At 42.1% G+C, this 23,785-nt stretch overlaps 1 protein-coding gene across 1 annotated transcript; it reads left to right on the top strand.

Moving 5' to 3' along the window:
* Nucleotides 1–297: 297 nt before the first annotated feature.
* Nucleotides 298–23,785, top strand: me2 (malic enzyme 2, NAD(+)-dependent, mitochondrial). Its single transcript, XM_055918715.1, has 15 exons — nt 298–615; nt 14,290–14,428; nt 16,854–16,987; nt 17,223–17,372; nt 17,567–17,642; nt 18,003–18,164; nt 18,298–18,511; nt 18,818–18,915; nt 19,202–19,315; nt 19,507–19,618; nt 19,748–19,890; nt 20,051–20,153; nt 20,340–20,410; nt 20,607–20,705; nt 21,335–23,785. The coding sequence occupies exons 2-15, from the start codon at nt 14,315–14,317 to the stop codon at nt 21,491–21,493; spliced, it is 1,749 nt and encodes a 582-aa protein (XP_055774690.1). The 5' UTR covers nt 298–615; nt 14,290–14,314; the 3' UTR covers nt 21,494–23,785.

Below are 23,785 nucleotides of genomic sequence, written 5' to 3'. Positions count from 1 at the left end.
CCACTGATTAGTTAAGTTAGATTCATAGTTGTTCATTCATACATCACGCCTCAAATCCAAATCTATTCCATGCAGTTGGGTACAAATCTTCGGCACATACAAAAGTCTAAATAAATGCACCGTTACACGTTTTTACGACGGTCTCCATCCTCTCTGATTTGATAGTAGCTGAGAACGGAAACCCTGGTTTCTGATTGGCTAAGCGGTCGTACTCTCCACCGCATGGGATTCGTTACTAGTTACTACAGCCACAAAGTCCTAAACTCCGCCTATTTCTACAACGTCTCTTCTTAAAATGTGATGTTAAACCTTAACACTAACCTTAACCTTACTGCTAACCTTATGCCTAACCCTAACCTTAAATTTAGACCAAAAAGCAAATTTTTGTTTTCATGAATTTTTACGATATATCCTTTTTGACTTTGTGGATGTGCTATCTAGTGTAAACCACAGCCTTCAGTCTCATCTTTCTCCAGCTTCGCATTTGCCTGTCAACGAACGAGGTGGTCACTCTGCACTTGATGACATTTCGCATGCAATTGTTGCAGTAATATGCCCTCTAAATTATAAGTGGCAGGTTAAAAAAGACTCTTCTTCACTCAACATAAAGCGAAGGTAAGGTGTCACGTTACTTACTAGAGAAAAGAGAAAGTCAAACCTATAGCTAAAGTTACCAATTTAAAAACGTTTAATTGAATACCCAAGCTAGCTAGCTAATAGCATTAGCTAACTAGCTAATGTGTGGCAAGACGGCAATTTGGTGATGCAAAAAAATTGAAACATTGACGCTTTTTATGTCAGTAAATATATTTTTTCTTAAATTGTTTTCTCTATGTGTTGGATAGTTATCTAGTTGTATTTTCATAGTCTGAACGGGTTTGTTGCTAGCTGGGAGAGGCTGTAGGGACACGCCTGTTGGCAATATTTATGACGTAACGGAATGCTGATAACGTGACGAAAATGATGCGCGCGCTTCAAGGGGGCACAAGGCCCTGTTTTAGGCCAGATGTCCACCAGATGTCTAGCCTGCATTTTCCATACTCAACTAGGCAAAAGCGAACTAGTTGGAGTCTGTGTGTGTACTTATGTTAGTACCACCGCACTGTAAATCAATGTGCACGAGTTGAAAATATTGAATGCATAGGGCACCGCAGCAGTGGTGATTTTAGCATGTCAATTTTGGTGGGGCAAACAACCAATTATTTTTTAGATGCATGCCAGCGAAGCCACTACACAACTCTAAACAATGCACTATAACTGTGACAAACAGTGCCCACAAACACTCCTGCAACCCGCCTCACCAAAAAAATAAAAATAAGTATTACAAAACAAATGTTTTGAATGTTCACCTTGAAGTTGTTGATTGCTCTGGCGATTCCTGCTTCATCAATGATTCGTTTCTGCTTTATGTTGTACAAACATCCACCTCTGGCGTGACCAAGGAAAATAACTTCAGCAGTTGCAGAAATGCTTTCTTCCAAACCACTCATTGTTAAATTCGCGATTTCTGACTTGTTGTGTAATGTTTATGTCCAATGGCCGATGAGCACCGAGACATTTTATCTCTAATTTATCTTCATATGACAAGGATTGAAAAGGATTTGCCAGTAGATTGTCGACTTGATTCATGATGACGACTGCTAAGTTGCTAGCTGAGATTTTGAAAGTATGATGTTGACATGATCAGTCCAATGAAAGCTACTGTAGATATAACGTGATTTGATGTCGGCAGTCAGCCTAGTGATTAGAGCGTCGGACCAGTAACCAAAAGGTTGCTAGATCAAGGCAAGGCATAAATCTGTCGTTCTGCCCCTAAACACGGCAGTTAACCCATAAGAATTTGTTCTTAACTAACTTGCCTAGTTAAATAAAGGTTAAATAAAAAAGTATATCTGTGGCCAATGACCTTGAGCCTTCTTGGATGGGCACTTCTAATGTGGCAGAGGGGGGGGCTAACTTTTCTGAGCTCTACCCATAAGACTTGGCGGTGACGTAATGTCCCCATGAGTGGCAGAACACTGAGCCAATCACGGCGCAACGCTCTGTATTTTCTGCTGGCTTGCCCCACCACCACAGAAAGCACCGTAAGGCTGAAACACCTGCATTTTGTAGCTGCCTTTTGGAGCTGCCTTAACTTATATCTGGAAATAAGTTAATAAATATGTAATAACCCAAATCCTAAGTATGTTTGTACTTATAGGCAACCAGATTGTGACTAAAACTAAGTTACTAAGTCTTTGACCACACTGTGTTACATTGGTGAGTAAAAACTCATGCTTGCTTACTACCATTTCATGTGGTACAGTTTTAGAAACATAAGGAAGGTATCTTTCATATCAGCTATAAAAAAAGGTTAAATTACTACACACCCTTTTATAGGGTTAGGGTTCCCACACGGCCATATTTCCATGTTACAGCGCTTGTTAACGGAAAACAGATGGAAGACAGATTCGACTACCTGTGCTAATTAGCTATCTGTGTCTCTGAACACCTGTGTGTAAATGGAAGACAGACTCCACAAATGTGTGGTCACTGAAAAAAATGGTTAAAAGTACAGTAAGTGTGTATTTTGCATTTGTGAAATGATTCACGTTTAGATTATGGATGCACAATATATCGGTAAGCATATCGGAATCGGCCGATATTAGCTAAAAATGCAAACATCAGCATCGGCCCGATGTCTAGTTTAACGCCGGTGTGCAAAACCGATGTCAAAGCTGACATGCATACCTATATAACGTAGGTAGATGATGTAATGACGCCACGAAAAATACAGCGCTACACGTGCAACACAGCATTCCTGGCCTGACCCACAATGTCTGCTGTGTGAATCTATTTTTAAGTTTCAAAGGAAGATAACAAAAAGCCATATGCAACGTTTGTGCTGCTATTATTTCCCGAGGAGGGGAGAAAGTGAAATCTTTCAATTCCACAAACCTAATTACTAATTTGAAAGTGCATCACCCCCAGACGTTCAGTGAATACCTCGCAGAAATAAACTAAGCGCATACTTCCAACAACTAAACAAGTTCAAGTCGAGCAGTAATTTGGAAGAGTAAGAACATTTCAGCGAGATAACTCAAAGTCGAAATCTATTAACGCCAAGATAATGGAATTCATTGCCCTTGACAATCAACAGTTCACTATCGTGGATGATGTTGGCTTTCGCCGACTGGTCGAGCACCTCGAGCCCCAGTACACACTACCAAGTAGAAAATCTTTTTCCGATGTTGCCCTACCGGAGTTACACAGTATTGTTGAAACGCACATCCATGTGCTACTTGCTATTAGCTTCAAGACTGACATTTGGACCAGCGATGTCAGCCTCATTGTAACGGTTTTCCTCCTCCTCTTCATCAGAAGAGGAGGAGCAGGGATTGAACCAATATGCAGCGGAGTTTGAAGACATAATTTATTAAAGAATAACACGAAAACACGAACTTGACTAATAAACTAACAAAACAACAAACGGTGTAGACAGACCTGGACGACGGACTCACATAACACGAATAACGCACGAACAGGGAAAATAGCCTACACATAAATTAACGATGAACAAACAAACCGAAACAGTCCCGTATGGTGCGACAAACACTGACACAGGAGACAACCACCCACAACGAACACTGTGAGACAACCTACCTAAATATGACTCTTAATTAGAGGAACGCCAAACACCTGCCTCTAATTAAGAGCCATACCAGGCAACCCATAAACCAACATAGAAACAGAAAACATAGAATGCCCACCCAAACTCACGTCCTGACCAACTAACACATACAACAAACTAACAGAAATAGGTCAGGAACGTGACACCCATGAGCATGCTGAGTCTGACAGCACAGTGGGTCGACGAGGATTGAGGAAAGCCGTATTGCATGCTCAAGAATGATGTACTGGTTCTCATACCGCTGCAGCCATTTCAATGGCATTTGCATTTGAAAACATGTTTGAAACTTTGAAAATCCCCAAGAACAAAGTGCACGCTGTGCTACGTGATACTACACGTAACATGAGAAAGGCTTTGGAAGAATGCAGATTCGCCAGTTTGCCATGCATGGCGGACATTTGTAATTTTTCTCATTTACAAGTTGAACAATCTGTTCCTAACTGAACAAATTAACATATAACACTTTGTTTAAACTATTTAACTGTTCTAGTACTAGAATGCTTAAAAGGCCGCAAAATGTTTAAATATCAGTTATCGGTATCAGGTTTTTTAACAAGGGGAATATCGGATATCGGTATCGGCCAAAAATGTCATATCGGTGCATCCTAGTTTAGATGGATTATTTTGGCTGTTTTGGCTGCCAGAGCAGCTTCTAAACAGAGTTTGCACTGTAAGCCAGCAACACAACAACACCACGGGACACATTGTTCTTCGCTCCCGCTCGGCGAGCACTTCTGTCCGGCAGTAAGGAAAGGGAAGTAGCTGGGATAGTGTAGCCAATATGCAATATCAGGCCAGGGTGACAGTTAAAGCGTGATTTTCACCGAAAATGTTCAACTACGGCTTTAACGTCTACATTTTATGTAAAAACAGAATGATTCTGAACATTCGCTAATGTCCCAACTTCGGCAGACACGTTTCAAATTCTCTCTGACGTTTCTAGCCACAAGCATAAACTAGCTAGTTGGGGAAGAGCTCATCAGGATGACTGACTGAACCCAATCCGTTCGCCTCCACTCGACTTTCAGCTGCACAACATAAGTCATACATTTGGGCACCCGGCGTGTCCGTATAGCCTCTCGCCTAGCTCGCTAGCTAGTGTAAAAGTCCGCCTGAATTTCAAGCCATCATACGCAGACTGAGACTATGCGCAAGCAAGCCACACAGTCGATGGGTACAGTACGTGTTGTACTCCCTTTCTCTAATAGGTTTAGGCCTTCAGCTGTGAACCAGGTTAATCCCACACTCTGTTGTCATTGTTGTGACATTGGCAATCTATCTATCTAGCTAACGGTTACATGCCAAACAGAGGCATTGAATCAATGTATCACTGTAGCTAATGTACTGTTCCACACTACTGTGATCAATAGTAGGCTGTTTGGAATACAGTACAGTCAAAACAGCCATCCACTCAGACCAATGTTGTAGGTTACCCAGCTCTTGACCAAAATAACCAGTTCAAATGGCATGCAAGTTTAAAGGTCATAGGGCTCACAGGAATAGCTGCCCTTTTGAAAAGGGCAGTTGAATTTAAAAGCTATTCTGGCTAGAACATCTTGTGTTGTCATGATTTGATTAATATCAACAATATACTGTACTGGTTTTGTTTCGCCAAAGAAAATGTATCTGTTGCTTAGTGATTTTGAAAGATGTTTTGTGCATTGACACTCTTTTCAACCTGTTCAGGCAGCCTGACCTGTGTTTTTACAGTGTGTTATTGCAAGAGCCATTCCTGTCTGGTCTCATAATGACAGTAGGCTTTATCACATTGTGTACTCTGCTCCTTGTAATAAAAAAAATTAATAGCCTACTACAACAATTCTACTATAGTCATAGAGGAGGGAGTGGCAGTGTACATAGGTTACATTCAAATGAATGTGTAGAGAAATTTTAAAGCAGGCATTGACTCACTCACTGGTTCTCAGTTTGCAGAGGGATTTCCTGAATTAAACCATTTTCTTAGTCCTTGGTGTAGGCCTGAGATGCATTTCACAATTGTATTGAAGTGCTGCTCTAATTCTGTCTTTAATCACATTTCCAAATTACGTTAGGGCATTTCCTTCGAAAAGGAACCGACATGGGAAGTTCATAGGACCATATCAAATTGGGTGTCAAATGAAAGCAAAGAGTCAACATTTTTGGGGAATGAAGGCATAGATACCATTTTTTTCAACTGTTTTGAATCTTAAAATTTAGGCATAAGTAAAGGCTTTGATTTCTGGGTAAACAGATGGAAAAGGGGTCTTAGAAAACATCTACCAGAAAACCTACTTGAAAGGTATCAGAAATACATTAAAACACAATAATGTGTTTTTGTGTTTTGCTAACTAATATCAACACTTAGTTTTGGGGAAATAGTTTACCTTCTGTAAATTTAAGAAAAATTGCCTTGTGCCTTGTAATTCCATTACCAACAACCCATATATCTTGAAGATATTTTCTAATTTCTCTCCCTCACTACTTACAGAAGTAACAAGTCAAGCTAGACCTGTCAACTAGTTAGTGTTTTCACTGATATCAATTTTGTTAAGAATTAAGTGATTTAAAACTCGTAATTCCATTACCAAATTGTAACAAAATTACTGCAACTGAATTGGCTCACAATGGGAAATCATAATAGTGATGAACCACAGTGGGTCACCTGCTACTGTCCTCCCTTCCACTTGTATACTGTGTTCAGCTCATTACTGTTTTTTTTGTCTTTATTTTGTCTAGTGGTCAAACCAAGAGTGTTAACAGTCTGTCTGGACAACCCCTCCCTCTCTCTCTCTCTGCCTCTCTCTGCCTCTCTCTCTCGCTCTGCATCTCTCTCTCTCTCTCTCTCTCTCTCTCTCTCTCTCTCTCTCTCTCTCTCTCTCTCTGCCTCTCTGCCTCTCTGCCTCTCTGCCTCTCTGCCTCTCTGCCTCTCTCTCTCTGCCTCTCCAGTTAATGTCACCTCCCAGATCTTACTGACACCTACCCATGTGTGACCAGCATCCTCTCCTACTGAGCACTAGGGCCGGGATGATAATGTCCAAAAAGTTGGACCTGTTCCTAAATGGATCTGGGGCTTTCCCTTCTGGACCCGATATGCATAAATGTAAAAAAAAAATATATATATAGAGACCTGTTCCGAATGGACCGGAGGAAAACTATACCCATTTCCTATTGACCTGGTCAGATCCAGACCCGGTCCAATCCGAGTGAGGGAAGCAGCAGAAAAATCCATTTTCAAGCTACTTTATTAACCGGAGCTGATAAAGCGCGAGGTGACACACTAGCAGGTGCCCTGCTGTGTGTGTAGGCTCTACATTTTTCATTGGAAATTGTTAAAAGTAGTTATTGTGCATAGTTGTATGGTTTGTTCAACTTTGAAATAAATAATTTTTGTATAGAATACATTTGAAAGTGAGAAAAAAAGTCAAAACCTAGGTTCGAGACTAACCTTTTTCATCACCGTCTCAGAATCGTACCGAAGTGCAATTTAAGTCGCCCAAAATTAAAATACTTTTTTGTTTGTTTTTAAATGCAAACATAGGTCTACTCTAGGACCTAGGTAATTTACAGTGATTTAAAACAAGCATAGCCTAATACTAAAATAGATACATGGGCCAGAAAGTCATGGGGGGAAAATCCTTTCAAAGGGTAACATTGGAATAATATTTAAACCTGTTTTGAATAAATATAGCCTACAGTACACAAATAATTAGCGTACATGTAAAAGTGTAGCCTATGTTATAAGCATATTGGCTACATCCTCTCATGCCCACCCCGATGCTGACATGGAGGCACCAAAAAATGTAGCCAAACTTAAATGAGACTATTAATTACATGAGTATAGGCTAAATGCCATTCATGTTTGACAAATATAATGTAGGATCATTTAAATGTAACATCTAAAAGTCTTGATTCTGTTGACATAGGCTACTCGAGGCACGGTTGGTTCAGATCAAATGGTCATGAGTGGAGAGAAAGGCCTTGTGCCTGTTGCACACATCACCCACCTTGTAATCTGAGTGGAGGCAGTCAGCATTCACAATCCTAGTCATACAAGCAACCCATGTTGCATCTGTGGAATGGTGTGTTCCAGCTAATCGAATTTTGGTACATTTCATGCATAGCCTACTGCATTGTACACATTGCTGCGCTTGTCATGTGAATAAATAGTAGTTTATCAACATTTTTAATCTAAATGTTCTGATCTGTTGCATCAGCCTCATTGCTTTAAAAAAATAGTTTATGTACAGTAGGCTAGTAGTATGAATTTTGGATCAATTGTAGGAGAACTGTCCCAGTCCGTTTGAACTGTCCTAGACAGATTTTATTTATCAGCCCCGGGACACCCTTAATTTCGAGCCCTGTTCAAAGCGTAATTCCGTTTTCCGTGGAATTGCCCATTTACATTTTTGCGTCTGTTCAGTGAGACGTCTGTGGCCTTCAGTGCTTTGAGCTCTCCACTATCAAATATCTCCATCTGTTTTTGACTGCGGTGTTCTGGGACTGAAGTTCACTTGTCACCAACAGTATTGTCAATGGAGCGGTAAGAAACTACTTGTCACACTTCCTTCCTTCTAGCAACGTGTGCACAAAAGTCAAGTGGTTTCGTCAGCAAGGTCACATGCTGCAGATCGTGAGCCTAGCCTATATTATGCACTGCAGCTCTGAATGACCCCTCCCTCACTGTTACAGCACATTCTGTCAGCCATCCAGTATAGAAATACGCACAGATAAATACACATTGCAGCTATTTTCCTCCAATATTTTTTTATCAGGAGAGGATTAAAGTGTGTGTTGATTGTCCTTGCTGTCACATAGCCTAGTCCAAGTGTAACCCATGACTGTCCATTGTTGCTCTAGTAGGCTAGCTGCCTTGTCTTTACCCCACTCCTATTGCTGTTTTGTCTTGCCTTCTTTGTTGTCAAGCTGTTGACAGCTCAGCTGCCTGTTTCTCAACAGAGGATCAGATAGGAGGAGGATGATGATGATGAGGAGGATGGGGACAAAGGTGGATGAGATTAATGGTTGGGGGGAAGGGTGTCTGGTCAAGCTCTACATGATGCTCTAGAGGGATTCACATGAGTTTGGTGGCGGCGTCGTGGCTGTTTTTCAGAGCCTGAAAGCAGTTAGAGTAACAGGTCACTAGCTAGGATTCCATTCAATTGGCGACAGATTTTAACGTGAACATTCTCAAATCTGCATTAAAAACAATATACGCATTTACCCACCAGAGATGTTTCCATCAAATTAATTTGTTGCGGATAAAAGGCTGTGTGTGAGGATGTAGTGCACGTAAAATATATATTATTATTTTGCGGTCAAATTCCCATGGACCAAAAAAAAATATATATATATAACAATTTAACAAATGTTGTGTTATATAGCGAATGAGCACGTTCTGGTCTTGAGGTCACAGATACAGTGCAGTTATAGCATACTACATCATCAGATTATTATGGACAAAGAGCGAGATCATTTTTATTTGTCAAACGGCAGCCAAGCATCGACCATCATGTCAGCAGAATAATATCAATATTTATTGGAAAGGACAATCAAGCTCACCACTATGCACTTTCACCACCCTGTGGATTTCATTATAACTTATTTCATCTGTAGCCTAATAAACTGCATGCTTTCCCGAGTTGTATGACTGCATGTTTACTTCGATAAGATGGTTATTAAATCAGTATTTGCGCACAAAGGCGTTTCCACCTACCATTTCTCAAGTAATTAATTTAGCAGACACAAAAAGATCCTAGCTGATCTAGTGTATTTTGTTTGGTTTACCTACAAAATATTATTTTTGCTGTTTACATCAGGCTGTTGTGATATTTTTTATCCGACATGTACTCTACTCTCATAAAAAGGTTGGATGGAAAACTCAACCGAGTAAGCAGTCAGAGTGTTGGGATAGGCCTAAATCTTCTGAGAAACGAATGCTTACTGGTGCATTGGGACTGCTGCGACTATTGGTGCAGCCTAGCATTGGGACTGCCGGGACTATTGGTGCAGCATAGCATTGGGACTGCCCCGACTATTGGTGCAGCATAGCATTGGGACTGCCGGGACTATTGGTGCAGCATAGCATCGGGACTGCTGGGACTATTGGTGCAGCATAGCATTGGGACTGCCGGGACTATTGGTGCAGCATAGCATTGGGACTGCCGGGACTATTGGTGCAGCATAGCATTGGGACTGCCGGGACTATTGGTGCAGCCTAGCATTGGGACTGCCGGGACTATTGGTGCAGCATAGTATTGGGACTGCCGGGACTATTGGTGCAGCATAGCATTGGGACTGCCGGGACTATTGGTGCAGCATAGCATTGGGACTGCCGGGACTATTGGTGCAGCCTAGCATTGGGACTGCCGGGACTATTGGTGCAGCATAGCATTGCTTGTTAAACCCTCTGCAGTAGAGCAGCCAGAATACAGCATCTCAAAGAGCAGGCCTGTGTTTTTTTCCCCCCGACGAATCACATCACATGCTAGCTACAAAGAGCTAACCAATAGTGCTGGGCAGAAAATGAGGTCACTGTGAAGTGAATATAACGTGTGATTATGACTCACAGGGCTGAACCTGACCTTTTTGACTATAGTTCAATACTAGGCCTAGGCAGTCACCAGGGGTTTGTGTGTGTGTGTGTGTGTGTGTGTGTGTGTGTGTGTGTGTGTGTGTGTGTGTGTGTTCATTAAGCTAGTGCACACAGTTTTGCACCGTAGCTAAGTAAGTATTTCTTAATGAGCAAATTCCGGGAGATCCCTCCCTTTTCCCATCCTGTTTTCTTTCGTTTGGTTCCTAGTGAATACGCCCCAGTTTCTAGTTGAAAGCACCACTTCAGTTTAAACAGTCATGACTTCCCTATTCCCTTGTGATGTTTTGTGTGGCTTTTATTTATAGCCTTCCTTTTAGAAGAGGATTAGGACGATCTTTCCAAGGCTGAACAGTAAATTACTTTCTCTTCTCCAGATGAATGTCTCTCTGTTGCTTTCGTCAAATGTAATCCAGCACCCAGTCTGTCTGTCTCGGATCTCAGTATCTGTGTAGCCAGGCCTACCCATGTCAAGTCAAGAAGACATTGGAGGGTGGGGACAGTGATGGCACTAGTTTAATGTTTTTTGGAGGGATCAGGGAACGGGTGTGACTCTCGCTCACAGTTAACATCGTAATGCCTAATGATTTATTTGCCAATTGCAAGTAATTGCAGTTGAAAGGTCATTTGCATGCTGAGGAGTAAGTGTAGGTTATTATAGCCTAGTCGTGAAGCAATAACTTGTACAAAGATGGCAATTAAGTGAGATGACACATTGAATGTTAATGTGACAAAGCTTAAAGGGCAATTCCACCACTTTTCAACTTCATTTTCATGATCTTCAGCACAATACCAGTTTCTACATGGGCTATGTGAAAACGGTGCTTTTTTTTGTTACTAGGGGAGGAAGAAAATACCATCCCTCTGGCTAGAAACTTGTTGCAGGTTTTGAAAATCACTTAGAATCCTACCCTGTGACGTCTTTTACCACAGCTCACATATGTAGACACTGGTTTGGTGCTGGAGATAATGAATATGAAGTTGAAAAGTGGTGGAATTGCCCTTTAAGCCAGACGGTGCCTTCAGAAAGTATTCACATCCCTTGACTTTTTCCACATTTTGTTGGCTGAATTTAAAATGGATTACATTGAGATTTTATGTCACTGGCCTACACACAATACCCCTTAATGTCAAAGTGGAATTATGTTTTCATATATTTTTACCAAAATAATAAAAAATGGAAGGCTGAAATGTCTTGAGTCTCTAAGTATTCAACCGCTTTCTTATGGCAAGTGTAACGTGTGCGCTGGGAGTTGGGAAGCAAGTTCAGGGAGTGCATAATTTCATCAACAAAACAAGAAACACAAACAAAGCACAGACAGGAACCTGAAACAGAAACAGTGATGCCTGGGGAAGGAACCAAAGGGAGTGACATGTATAGGGCAGGTAATCAAGGAGGTGATGGAGTCCAGGTGAGTCTGATGATGTGAAGGTGCGTGTAACAATGGTGACAGGTGTATGTCATAATGAGCAGCCTGGTGACCTAGAGGCAGGAGAGGGAGCACGTGACAGCAAGCCTAAATAAGTTCAGTAAACATTTACTTAAGAAGTCACATAGACTCATTCTCTGTGCAATAATAGTGTTTAACATGATTTTGTGAATGACTACCTCATCTCTGTACCCCACACACATACAATTATCTGTAAGGTCCCTCAGTCGAGCAGTGATTTTCAAACACCTGTTCAACCTCAAAGACCAGGGAGATTTTCCAATGTCTCGCAAAGGCCACCTATTGATAGATGGGTAAAAAAAAAAGAATAAAAAAGAAATGTAATATCCCTTTGAGCGCAGTGAAGTTATTATTTACACGTGTATTTTTCTCCCCAATTTTGTGATATCCAATTGGTAGTTACAGCCTTTTCCCATCTCTGCAACTCCCGTACGGACTCGGGAGAGGCAAAGGTCGACAGCCATGCGTCTGAAACACGACCCTGCCAAGCCGCACTGCTTCTTGACACACTGCTCGCTTAACCCAGAAGCCAGCCGCACCAATGTGTCGGAGGAAACACGGTCCAACTGGCGACCGTGTCAACGTGCATGTGCCCGGCACGCCACAGGAGTCATTAGAGCGCGATGGGACAAGGACAACCCGGCTGGCCAAACCATCCTCTAACCCAGACGACGCTGGGTCAGTTGTGTGCCGCCTCATGAATCTCCCGGTCGCAGCCGGCTGCAACACAGACTGGGATCAAACCCGGATCTGTAGTGACGCTTTTAGCACTGTTATGCAGTGCCTGAGACAGCTGCGCAACTTGGGAGGCTATTAATTACACTTTGAATGGTGTATCAACACACCCTGTCACTACAAAGATACAGGCGTCCTTCCTAATTCTGTTGCCGGAGAGGAAGGAAACCGTTCAAGGATTTCACCGTGAGGACTATGGTGACTTTAAAACAGTTACAGATTTTAATGGCTGTTTAAGGAGAACACTTTGGATGGATCAACAACATTGTAGTTAGTACACAATACTAACCTAAATGACAGTGAACGAAGCAAGCCTGTACAGAATATAAATATTCCTAAACAAGCATCCTGTTTTCAATGAGGCACTAAAGTAAAAACTGCAAAAAATGTGTCAAAGAAATTTACCTTGTCCTGAACACAAAGTGTTATGTTTGGGGCTAATACAACACATCACTGAATACCACTCTTCATATTTTTAAGCATGGTGTTGGCTGCATCATGTTATGGGTATGCTTGTCATCTGCAAGGACTAGGGAGTTTAGGGTGAAAAGAAATGGAATACAGCTAAGCACAGGAAAAATCCTAGAGGAAAAGCAGGTTCAGCCTGCTTTCCAACTGACACTGGGAGACAAATTTACCTTTTAGCAGGACAACAACCTAAAACACAAGGCCAAATATACACTGGAGTTGCTAACCAAGATGACATTGAATGTTCCTGAGTGGCTTAGTTACAGTTTTGCGTTTTAGCAACATGAAATCTTATTAAAATCTGTTCATACACACCCAAGCACTTAGTTTTCATAAACTCATAGAATGTTTGGGAATGACTTAGCATAAAGCATTTGTGAAAATTCTACCGCAATATAGAGTGGGAAACTGGCTGTGCATTTGGACAATTAAACACTGCGGTTAATAAAAACATTTGTCTTGTCCAGGACCGGAGTCTACGCAGACCAGTGCACCATAGCCAATCAGAGCTACAGTAGGCCTACAGTGCATTCGGAAAGTATTCAGACCCTTTGACTTTTTCCAAGTTTTGTTACGTTACAGCCTTATTCTAAAATTGATTAGATTGTTTACCCCCCTTATCAATCTACTTACAAAATGTATGTTTTTCATTTTTAATACATATGCAAAAATGTCTTATCTGTTTTCACTTTGTCATTATGGGGTATTGTGTGTAGATTGATGAGGGAAAATAACTATTTTATCCATTTTAGAATAAGGCTGTAACATAACAAAATGTGGAAAAAGTCAAGGGGTCTGAATATTTTCCGAATGCACTGTATATGCAAATAAGCAATTTTCTACACAGGCCTCCATCATTCACTTTAAACTGGACTGTGCATTTACAGGCAGTAGTAACAGCGTGACTTAAGAACATTCGCCAAAAGGCCTGCATTTGTTTTATTTGAAGAAATATGGCCCCAAATTCTATGTGGTGCTTACGTTAATGTTCTTTCCTAAAATGTAAGAAATCAGCTTTCTGAGTATCCTTGTAAGGCTGTTTTAAGCACTATCCATACAGAAACATCCCATATCGGTCGGGCTATAGGGCGGCAGGTAGCCTATCGGATAAGATTGTTAGGCCAGTAACCGAAATGATGCTGGTTCAAATTTCCGAGCCGGCAAGGTGGAAATCTGCTGTCCTTTAGAGCAAGGCAGTTAACCCCCCCCCCCCCCCCCCCCCCGACAACAACTGCTCCCTCGGCACTGTGGATGTTGATTAAGGCAGCCCCCCGCCCGCACCTCTCTGATTCAGAGGGGTTGGGTTAAATGCGGAAGATGCATTTCGGTTGATTTAAATTCAGTTGCGCAACTGAATACGTAAACCTGATAGCCTGCTGTTGTCATCTCCCCTCCAGGACCTGAGAGCCACTGCTGTGCACCATGTTGTCTAGACTGAGGGCATCACTGACGCTGCGGCCCTGTGTGAGCGCCTGCCGCTGGACACACACCAAAGAGAAGGGCAAGCCTCTCATGTTGAACCCTCGCACCAACAAGGTAAGTGTGTGTGTGTGTGTGTGTGTTGGGTCTGGAGTGCATGAGAGATGATGCCGCAGATGGAAATGGAGGAGAGCCCTGTACATTACAATACTGCTATGCTAGCCTGTACATTATAATACTGTTATGCTACCCTGTACGTTACAATACTGCTATGCTACCCGGTACATTACAATACTGCTATGCTAGCCTGTACATTATAATATTGCTATTCTACCCTGTACATTATAATACTGATATGCTACCCTATACATTATAATACTGCTATGGTACTAGGGCTGGGCTATATGGCCAAAATATTATATCATGGTATTTTTTAAATGGTATGATGGTATTTGACGTTATTTTATGTTGTTTAATAATAGAAGTTCTAAATTTGCCTTATGAGTAGTGCATGACCTTAGGGTGGCAACACATACATTCTAAGTGATTTCAATGGGTCTTTCTCCATTCTGATTGTTTTATACTGTTCAATTCAACTTCAACTAAAAAAAGTAATAATTTTCATCCATTTCTGCATTTGAGATAATTTCCACACTGCCACTGCTACACGATATGGGAAAGTAATCTGGGCCTTATTTTTAACCAAATATTGCAATTTGACATTTTTTGTTTAACCTTTATTTAACTAGGCAAGTCAGTTAAGAACAAATTCTTATGTACAATGAAGGCCTAGGAACAGTGGGTTAACTGCCTTGTTCAGGAGCAGAACAACAAATGTTGACCGTGTCAACTCGGGGATTCGATCCAAGCAACCTTTCGGTTACTGGCCCAACGCTCTAACCATTAGGCTACCTGCCACCCCTGTTGGAATCATGGGAATAGAATTTCTATTTTAATTATATAGTTAGAATATAATAGTGGGCACTTTCAATACGGTGTTTTTGACATGAGTTATTGTGACAGGGTAGGAACTAATGTGTTTCTTAGGGGACCCTATAATCTTTGGCTACATTGAATGTTTTCTAGCTAACATATTCTTGCTATGCGATTAACTATTTAATTTTTAAGACACTGTTGCACAAACAACATAGGTTTACACAATCTTTGGTATTATCAGGCTGTATAGCTAATTACGCTTGCTCTTACTCATTTATTAGCTAGGTAGCGATTAGCATTAGCGGCTAACAAGATTTAGGAACAACTTGCTAAGAAAAGACAAACTAGCTGTTTGCAGATTTAAGACACACAAGCTAATAGTGTAGTTATTTAATGCTAGTAGATTTATATTTAGAAGCAAAGTGACAACTGCATCGTTGTCATCTACAGTGTTGCATATGCTGCTTTGACCATGCAGACTGAACGCAAGTGTCTCGTGGTTGAGGAACATCGAATGCGCTCCTTGAGTGACAGGGGGCGTGGCTAGGTCTGTGTGGAAAGCGGCAACGAGAGAGATGACTAAAGTAGCGAAGTTAACTAAAAATGGACGTTACACACTGCGTATCACATTTAACAAACCTAACATTCAAATACAAGTATAGAAGGTAAAGTATTAACCCAAACCGGTCCGTGCATCAATACCGGTATATCGTAAAAAAACGGTTTACCACCCAGCCCTATATGCTACCCAGTACATTAATACTGCTATGCTACCCTGTACATTATAATACTGTTATGCTACCCACAGTACATTATAATACTGTTGTGCTACCCACAGTACTACTGGAGCTTGTTCTCCTATCCCCTCTCGTCCCCCCCGGCCTTTCTGGAGAAGGTTATGGTTTCCATGTGGGTCTGTTCTGGCTCAAGTTTAACTTGAAACAGGCACCCTCCTTCCATCTAGTACCCCAAGCCCCCAACTGGCAAAATTAACATGAATAAGCTCGGCACGTGCCCGTACCCGAAACCACCTCCGAGGCGTAGTCTCCCAACATACATTCATAATGGCTTTCAAGCACATTATGCGCATACTTCCCCCTTTAACCTAGTGCCCCCCCCCCCCCCCCCCCCCCCCCCCTCTAAAGTTGACCTGGGATTCCGTGTACTGCAGGCAAGGTTCAATTTCAGAGGAAGGTTGTACCCCAAATACACATTCACTGGCTCATAGAAACCTGGACAGTGAGTTGTGAGGCCATCTGTGCAGAGGGCAGCTGTCAGTCTGAGGGGAATGTTCAGAGCAGTCAGGCAGCATCTCTGCTTCAGTACTGTGCTTACTTGCCCCAGTGCCAGTCGGATCCTGTTATCTCACTGGTGATGTTTACCCTGACTACCTCGCTGTCTCCCCTTCAGTATCTCTTGCTCTGTCCCTCATCAAATTGAATTAAATCAAGTTAATTTGTCAAATGCACATGATACAGTGTAGATGTGTACACAGTAAAATTAAATGATTACTTCTCCTCTCAGCAGTGCAACAGCTACACATTTTTTTTATTGAAAGAACATTTATGTTTCCCTTATTCTCTTTGGTTTATTTCCATTCCTCCAGGGCATGGCCTTCTCACTGCAGGAGAGGCAGATCCTGGGTCTTCAGGGTCTTCTGCCCCCCAAAATAGAGTCCCAGGACATCCAGGCCATGCGTTTCCAGAGGAACCTGAAGAAGATGACAGAGCCACTGGAGAAGTGAGAACGGGCTCAGGTCAAAAGTAGTGCACTATATAAGGACTAAGGTGCCATTTGGGACCTAGGCTGTGAGCGACAACAAATGTCAACCTACGCCGAATAATATATTCATGCATTACAGCGTCTGAGACTGCAGAAGTGCAGTTCTTATTGCTACACTAAGTAATGAACTTAATCACATAACAACTTGACATAAAACGAAGGCATCTGTAACCACTACCAAAACTCTTCCCAGGTACATTTACCTGATGGGGATCCAGGAGAGGAACGAGAAACTCTTCTACCGCGTGCTGATGGAAGACATTGAGGAGCTGATGCCTATCGTTTACACTCCCACTGTGGGCCTGGCCTGTACACAGTACGGACACATCTTCAGGAGGCCCAAGTAAGAGCTGGGTCTTGATTATATATATATTTTTAAGAATACACAACCTTTCACATTACTATAGATATTGGCTTTGATTAGATTGCTGAAATCTGTTTAGATGGCTAAAAATGATTAGATTGTTAAAATGTCAGATTTCCTATTAGACAAAGGGGAGGGAGTTAACTGTCTGAGGACTCTTCCTTTACCCACAGAGGCCTGTTCATATCCATCTTGGATCGAGGACACATTCGCTCCATATTGGACAACTGGCCAGAGACCAATGTGGCGGTAAGCTGAGTTCCAGCACCATATTGAAAACATTGTCTTTATGTTGATATGGCCTTGCTGTGTAATGGAGTGATAGCCCCTCGCTCTCTGACAGCCCCCCCCCCCCCCCCCCCCTGCTCTCAGACAGCCCCCCCCCCCCCCTGCTCTCAGACAGCCCCCCCCCCCTGCTCTGACAGCCCCCCCTGCTCTGACAGCCCCCCTCGCTCTCTGACAGCCCCCCTCGCTCTCTGACAGCCCCCCCTCGCACTCTGACAGCCTCTCCCGGTGTGGCATTCATTAGGGGAAGTTCAGGTGGTCCCACCCCTGTCTGTTTCAGCTTCGTTTGGTGCTTAATGAATAGAACCCCTACCTGTTGTCCAGGCGGTCGTGGTGACAGACGGAGAGCGTATCCTGGGCCTGGGGGACCTGGGGGTGTTTGGGATGGGCATCCCCGTGGGGAAACTGTGCCTGTACACTGCCTGCGCTGGGATCAGGCCTGAGAGGTGCCTTCCTGTGGTCATCGACGTGGGAACTGACAACGAGGCAAGTTTAAAAAACAAATCAAATCAAGCTTTATTGAAATGCGCATCGAAATGAAAACATCTCAGTACAATTAGTTGACAACAAAGATGAACTAAGGAGCTCCCAATATCTATAACCAGTCTCCTTATTCCAGACCCTTCTGAAGGACCCATTCTACATGGGTTTGTACCAGAAGCGGGATCGTTCCCAGCTCTACGATGACCTGATCGATGAGTTTATGGAGGCTGTGGTGGACAAGTACGGCCAGGACACCCTGATCCAGTTTGAAGACTTTGGGAATCACAATGCATTCCGCTTGATGAGGAAATACCGCGAGAAGTACTGCACCTTTAACGATGATATCCAAGGTCTGAATTCACACCATGTAAATATAGTATGCCAAATGGAGTGGGTTGTAGTGAGTATGTACAGCTAGATGAATAACAGACCTGGGTTCAGGTACTATTTGAAATAATTTAAAATACTTTACTATGTGATTGATTGAGCCTGGCGCAGTGTAACAAATATAATATTCTCACGAATGCAAACCCTGCCCATCTGGCACTCCAGGCAGACTAGAGCAAATGCTACAAGTATTTGAAAGAGTTTAAATTGTATTTGAACCCAGGTCTGGTGAATAGCTGTGCATTTACAGCGTGTGTTGTGGTGTTCAGGAACTGCAGCGGTTGCCCTGGCAGGGCTGTTGGCAGCTCAGAGGGCCATTGGGAAACCCATCACTGAACATAGGATCCTGTTCTGTGGAGCAGGGGAGGTAGGGCATTCTCCTACTTGTATTACCAGATTTCAGTGTCTGCACACAGCAATACCGTTACCTGACACAATGTAGTAGGTACTAAATTGATGTACCAAATGGATAACACTGTGCTCACTAAATCATAATAAGAAGTGTCATTTTAAATGTGCTTCATACTGACTCAGATACTGAGTCATACTGTAAATTGACACAGGACATTTTTACTTGTTATTGCTTCACTTGTTTTTGCACTCGTGATATTTTTGTCAGCTGAATAATAAATAATTGTGTGTTTTTTCTTCAGGCTGCCCTGGGTATCGCCAACCTGATTACCATGTCGATGGTGGAGAAGGGTTTAACCCAGGACGAAGCCAGGAAAAAGATCTGGATGTTTGACAAGGATGGCCTACTGGTCAAGGTTGTGGTCCAGTCCAAACACAGACACATTGTCTTTCACTTCTCCTTTGTAACTGTCTGTGTGGCAGAACTGAAACGCTGTGTATGGAGTGACATTAGAGCCAACAGAAATGGAATCTGAATTCAGTCATTTTGAATTTGTATCAAGAAATGTAATTTAAATTCAGTTTTTTCCCCTGTGACTTTCTGTAGGGCCGAGCGCAGGAGACAGATGGCAACCAGGAGGCTTTTGTGCATGAAAGTCCCGGAGATGTGCAGAGCTTCTTAGATGCAGTCAACGTCATCCAACCAACAGCCATTATCGGTAGGATCCATATTCTCCATTCTCATCTTTATAATAGTAATATAACATTGTATAATTGAAATCAGTGTAACTCTTGTGTAACTCTTGTTAATGAAACCCTGGTAACCCTAACTTGTTGCCTGTTCACAGGTGTATCCGGGGCTGGACGCCTCTTTACCCACGACGTCCTCAAAAAGATGGGCACCCTAAATAAACGACCAATTATATTCGCCTTGAGCAACCCCACCACCAAGGCAGAGTGCACGGCTGAAGATGCCTATACCCTCACAGATGTACGTATCGATTCACCCATGTCGTTGCCACTATGTAGAGAATCAAGCGCCATTTGGAACGCAGCCCTCCTCCTCATGTTTTGTTAGTGTGTAGGCCTAGACCCACACACTGACCCATAGTCACCATGGCTTCTTTCTCTGAATGTTGTTTGATATTAAGGGCCGCTGCCTGTTTGCCAGTGGAAGTCCGTTTGGCACGGTGACTCTGGCTGATGGACGTGTTTTCACACCTGGACAAGGGAACAATGCTTACATATTCCCAGGTTAGAATCATTAGATTATCACGTTTTCTCATCTGTATTTACAAAAAGAAAATCTCAGTGAGCCATCTCTCTTCAACAGCCATGGCAAAGTGGATACGCATAGATGCGCCACATAAGTGTATTGTGAGACTTGTGTCGACTATTGAAAGGTGTAAAGTGCAGTGTGTCTGCTTTGTCTGGCTGCAGGTGTAGCCCTGGCTGTGATCCTCAGTGGCGTGAGACACATCAGTGACACGGTCTTCCTGGAAGCTGCCAAGGTCAGAAATAAAGCTGCATTTCACTCTTTCAGAACTCTCAACCTGTCTCTCCGTTCAGCTCCCCTGTATTTACACACTATTTGACAAAAAGACAGGCCCTTGAAGAGATATTTTACAAATTTTAGTATTTTGTTTACAGAGAAAATTGTTATGCAAATTATATGCAAATGATGAGTGTTTTTTGTCATTCCGTCAGACCCTGGCAGACCAGTTGACTGATGAGGAGCTGGCGGAGGGGAGGCTGTACCCGCCACTGTCCAACATCCGAGAGGTCTCTGTCCAGATGGCAGTCAAGGTCAGGATCAGACACTCTACATCTCGCTTCTTGTCTGTCAAATACATTTTGAGGGAGATATATTCATAATTTTAAAAAGCATTCTACAAAATGAGCAAGGTAAAAGTCCTTTGATTATGATGAAATCTGGTGGCTTCGTCATACACAAAATATACTGAGGATGATGTAAAGAGTACCGCCCTGCTTTTGGTATGATAGTGTCAGAGGGCACATTTGAGAAGATAATGAAGGCAAATATGTGCCTTCATTATCTGCTCAATAACTCAATCCGCCTTTGCACTCCTTCTGAACAACGCACCTTTGTTTTACATTTCGGCAAAGGGTAAAGTCTACTAAACTTTGTCCACTCTGTTCAAAACAAATTCTAGTTTTGGGAACAGAAAATTGTACTGAGATCAGATATGTTATTAATGAGAAGATGTGCATAATGTCGGCCACAATATATCTCGTTCGATCTTCTCCCACTGCCGACCACTGGGCTTCCTCTCACCACCATATTTGGTAGTGAGTGGAAACACCAAGCGGATGCTTCACATTTAGAAGTCCAGTGAAATATCTGTGTCATTGTTCTATCTGTGGCAAAGATGTGCCTTTAAATGTACTCTGTGTCTCACTGTCTCCCCCTGCAGGTGGTCCGGTTTGTGTACGCCAACAACATGGCCTTCCGGTACCCAGAGCCCAAGGACAAGGACACCTTTGTCAGGTCAACTGTATGGGACATCAACTACGACTCATTTCTCCCTGACATCTATGAGTGGAAAGGGATGAACCCAGCACCTGATCATTAGAGAGTTTTGGGTGTGGAAAGGGGGCAACAAATCACGGTAGGGAAGGTGGGCGGGCGTTAAAGAGGGAATGGTAAAACTGGGAGGTGGGGAGGACAGTGAAATTAGGTTAGTTGTTTAATCCTAGGGCAGATATTTGAACGATTTCTTTGTCAAAATCAATTGGCGGGCCAGAAAAATGTATACCTAGTTTTTGTCATTCATCAGTGACCTGGAGTTTTTTTTTTCTTCTACCCAAATACTCCCCCCCCCCCCAATTATTTTATTTTTTACTCAAACCCGTAGTCTGCCCACCTCTGCATTAGAGTAACCAGAATCCACTCTGTCTCCAGGCTTGTACACATATTTATTTATCTGAATTTGGCATGTTTTTATATTGGACTGTTGTGTTTAACACGGGTCCTGATTTTCCCTGTTCAGTTTCCACATGAAAACCCTCCAGAAGTGAGGTTATTGTTAGTCAACATGCTGCTAGCTAAACAGAAGGATTCCAACATATAATATCACTCCAAGCTCTGAAGACCGTGCTTGAATTAGTTCATGAAACAGTTATGCAAAAAATCAAAGTAAAATAGTAGAACTCAGTAATAGTTTAAAGGCTTTTGCTGTTAATTTTTTTTTGTCCATATCCCCATATGAAATAAAATACAGTCTATGTATATTGTGTTATTGACATTCTAGTCATTTAGCCAGGGTTGTGGTCAATTTTATTTTAGTTCCAGACAATTCAGGAAGTGCACTGAAATTCCAATTATCTTGAATGCTTTTCAATGAGGAACATTTTGAATTGGAATTTGGTCTGCTAAATTCAGGGTTGGGGTCAATTCAGAAAGTAAACGCTCTTATCCAGAGCGACTTAGACTGTAATTAAGCACTTGTTAGACAGTTGACAGAGCCTGGATGTTTTGTAGAGCATATGTTCGCATGTGGGTGTGAAATATCTCCTAGCTCTGATGATATTTCATTTGAAGATGGACGGGGACAGTTGTGAACTAGATCAATATGTTTGTGTCATGAATCCTGGGTGTATTCATTAGTCGGATTCCTTTGTAAAAAGTTTTGTCTATTGCAAAACGTTTTGAAATGGAAAAGGTTCAGTCCAAACTGAAAACATTTTGCAACGAAAATTTGTTTCTATTGGACAAATTTTCAGTTTGCTTGGTTTACTTCTGTTTGGTTCCTAGAGTAAACGGTTTCCATTGCAAAACATTTAGCAAAAGACCAATGAATATATCCCAGATCATATCACCATGAGTTTCTCCCAGACTAAAGACTAGGCATAGGGAACCAGCCATATTCCTTGGCCATACACATATCAGGGGATGGGGCTAATCTTCAGTATAGAGAGAAGAATGCTGCAATAAGCACCATATCCAAATAGACATGACCAATGTTAGGATAAGCTCCATTGTCAGAAAACATAAATACATTACATGAACTATAATGCTCTTCACAGTCAGTTTTGTATAGGCAGCATATGGTTTACAAGCATACATTTTTTTTTTTTTACTGGTTTTACGTTTTAGCCACATTTTATATACAGAACTGTCCATTCACTTTTTGAATAAATGGAAATAAGTAAAAAGATAAGCTGGATAGAAAACCAGCACAAGGCAGCTGAAGTTTAGATACACAGGTCCTAGATTTGTGAGACCGTTTAGTTAAGGATGGTAGACTGGCTTTTTTTATCCATCTGCATAGGTGAGCAACATGACTCCCATAAAATACACACCTCACTTCTCACCGGAGACGTAGCCAAAGAACAATGAATTGTATAGGAACACAATAGCTGAAGAAAAAATATATTCAAATCGGCTTATTATTTTTCTGCATATCCAACAGGCTAATTATATCTCTTGTACTGTTAGAGTCCTCTTGTTGTAGTTGATCAAACTAGTTTGATGAGATGTCATTCACAAATGTACTATGTTCCACCCTTGAATTTAGATTGGACCATTAAATGACAGTCGGTCTCATTCAATGATTATGTTGGCCCATAAGCCTGTCCAAGCCTGTAACGTTGGTCTCCCATTCAGAGAATTGCTGTGCTGTATTCTTGTCTTGTTTGCTTTTCATTCATTTACTTTAAGTGCCCTGGTGAAAGTGTATGGTTGAATCCCCGATGGTCCTTCCTCTTCCAATGTCTTTGATGTGTGCATACATGTGTGTTTCTGGAGTTTATTTTTGTTACGCAGTATGGCCTTAGCGAATGAACGCACAAAGCGGCAAAAGCGCTCCTCGAGACCCCTATGTGTACTGTTACATGTGCAGAATTAAAATTAGTTTTACACTTGC

Source organism: Salvelinus fontinalis, chromosome 4 (assembly GCF_029448725.1).
Source record: "Salvelinus fontinalis isolate EN_2023a chromosome 4, ASM2944872v1, whole genome shotgun sequence".
NCBI lineage: Eukaryota > Metazoa > Chordata > Actinopteri > Salmoniformes > Salmonidae > Salvelinus > Salvelinus fontinalis.
Note: the sequence above shows the minus strand (reverse complement) of the source record. Positions and strands in the feature narration are given on the sequence as shown.

Excerpts from the sequence above, each read along its gene's own strand:
- me2 (XM_055918715.1), top strand. The coding sequence starts at position 14,315 with ATGTTGTCTAGACTGAGGGCATCACTGACGCTGCGGCCCTGTGTGAGC. Across the intron at positions 14,429-16,853 it reads TGAACCCTCGCACCAACAAG|GGCATGGCCTTCTCACTGCA; the intron begins GTAAGTGTGTGT and ends CCATTCCTCCAG. Across the intron at positions 20,411-20,606 it reads TCTTCCTGGAAGCTGCCAAG|ACCCTGGCAGACCAGTTGAC; the intron begins GTCAGAAATAAA and ends TCATTCCGTCAG.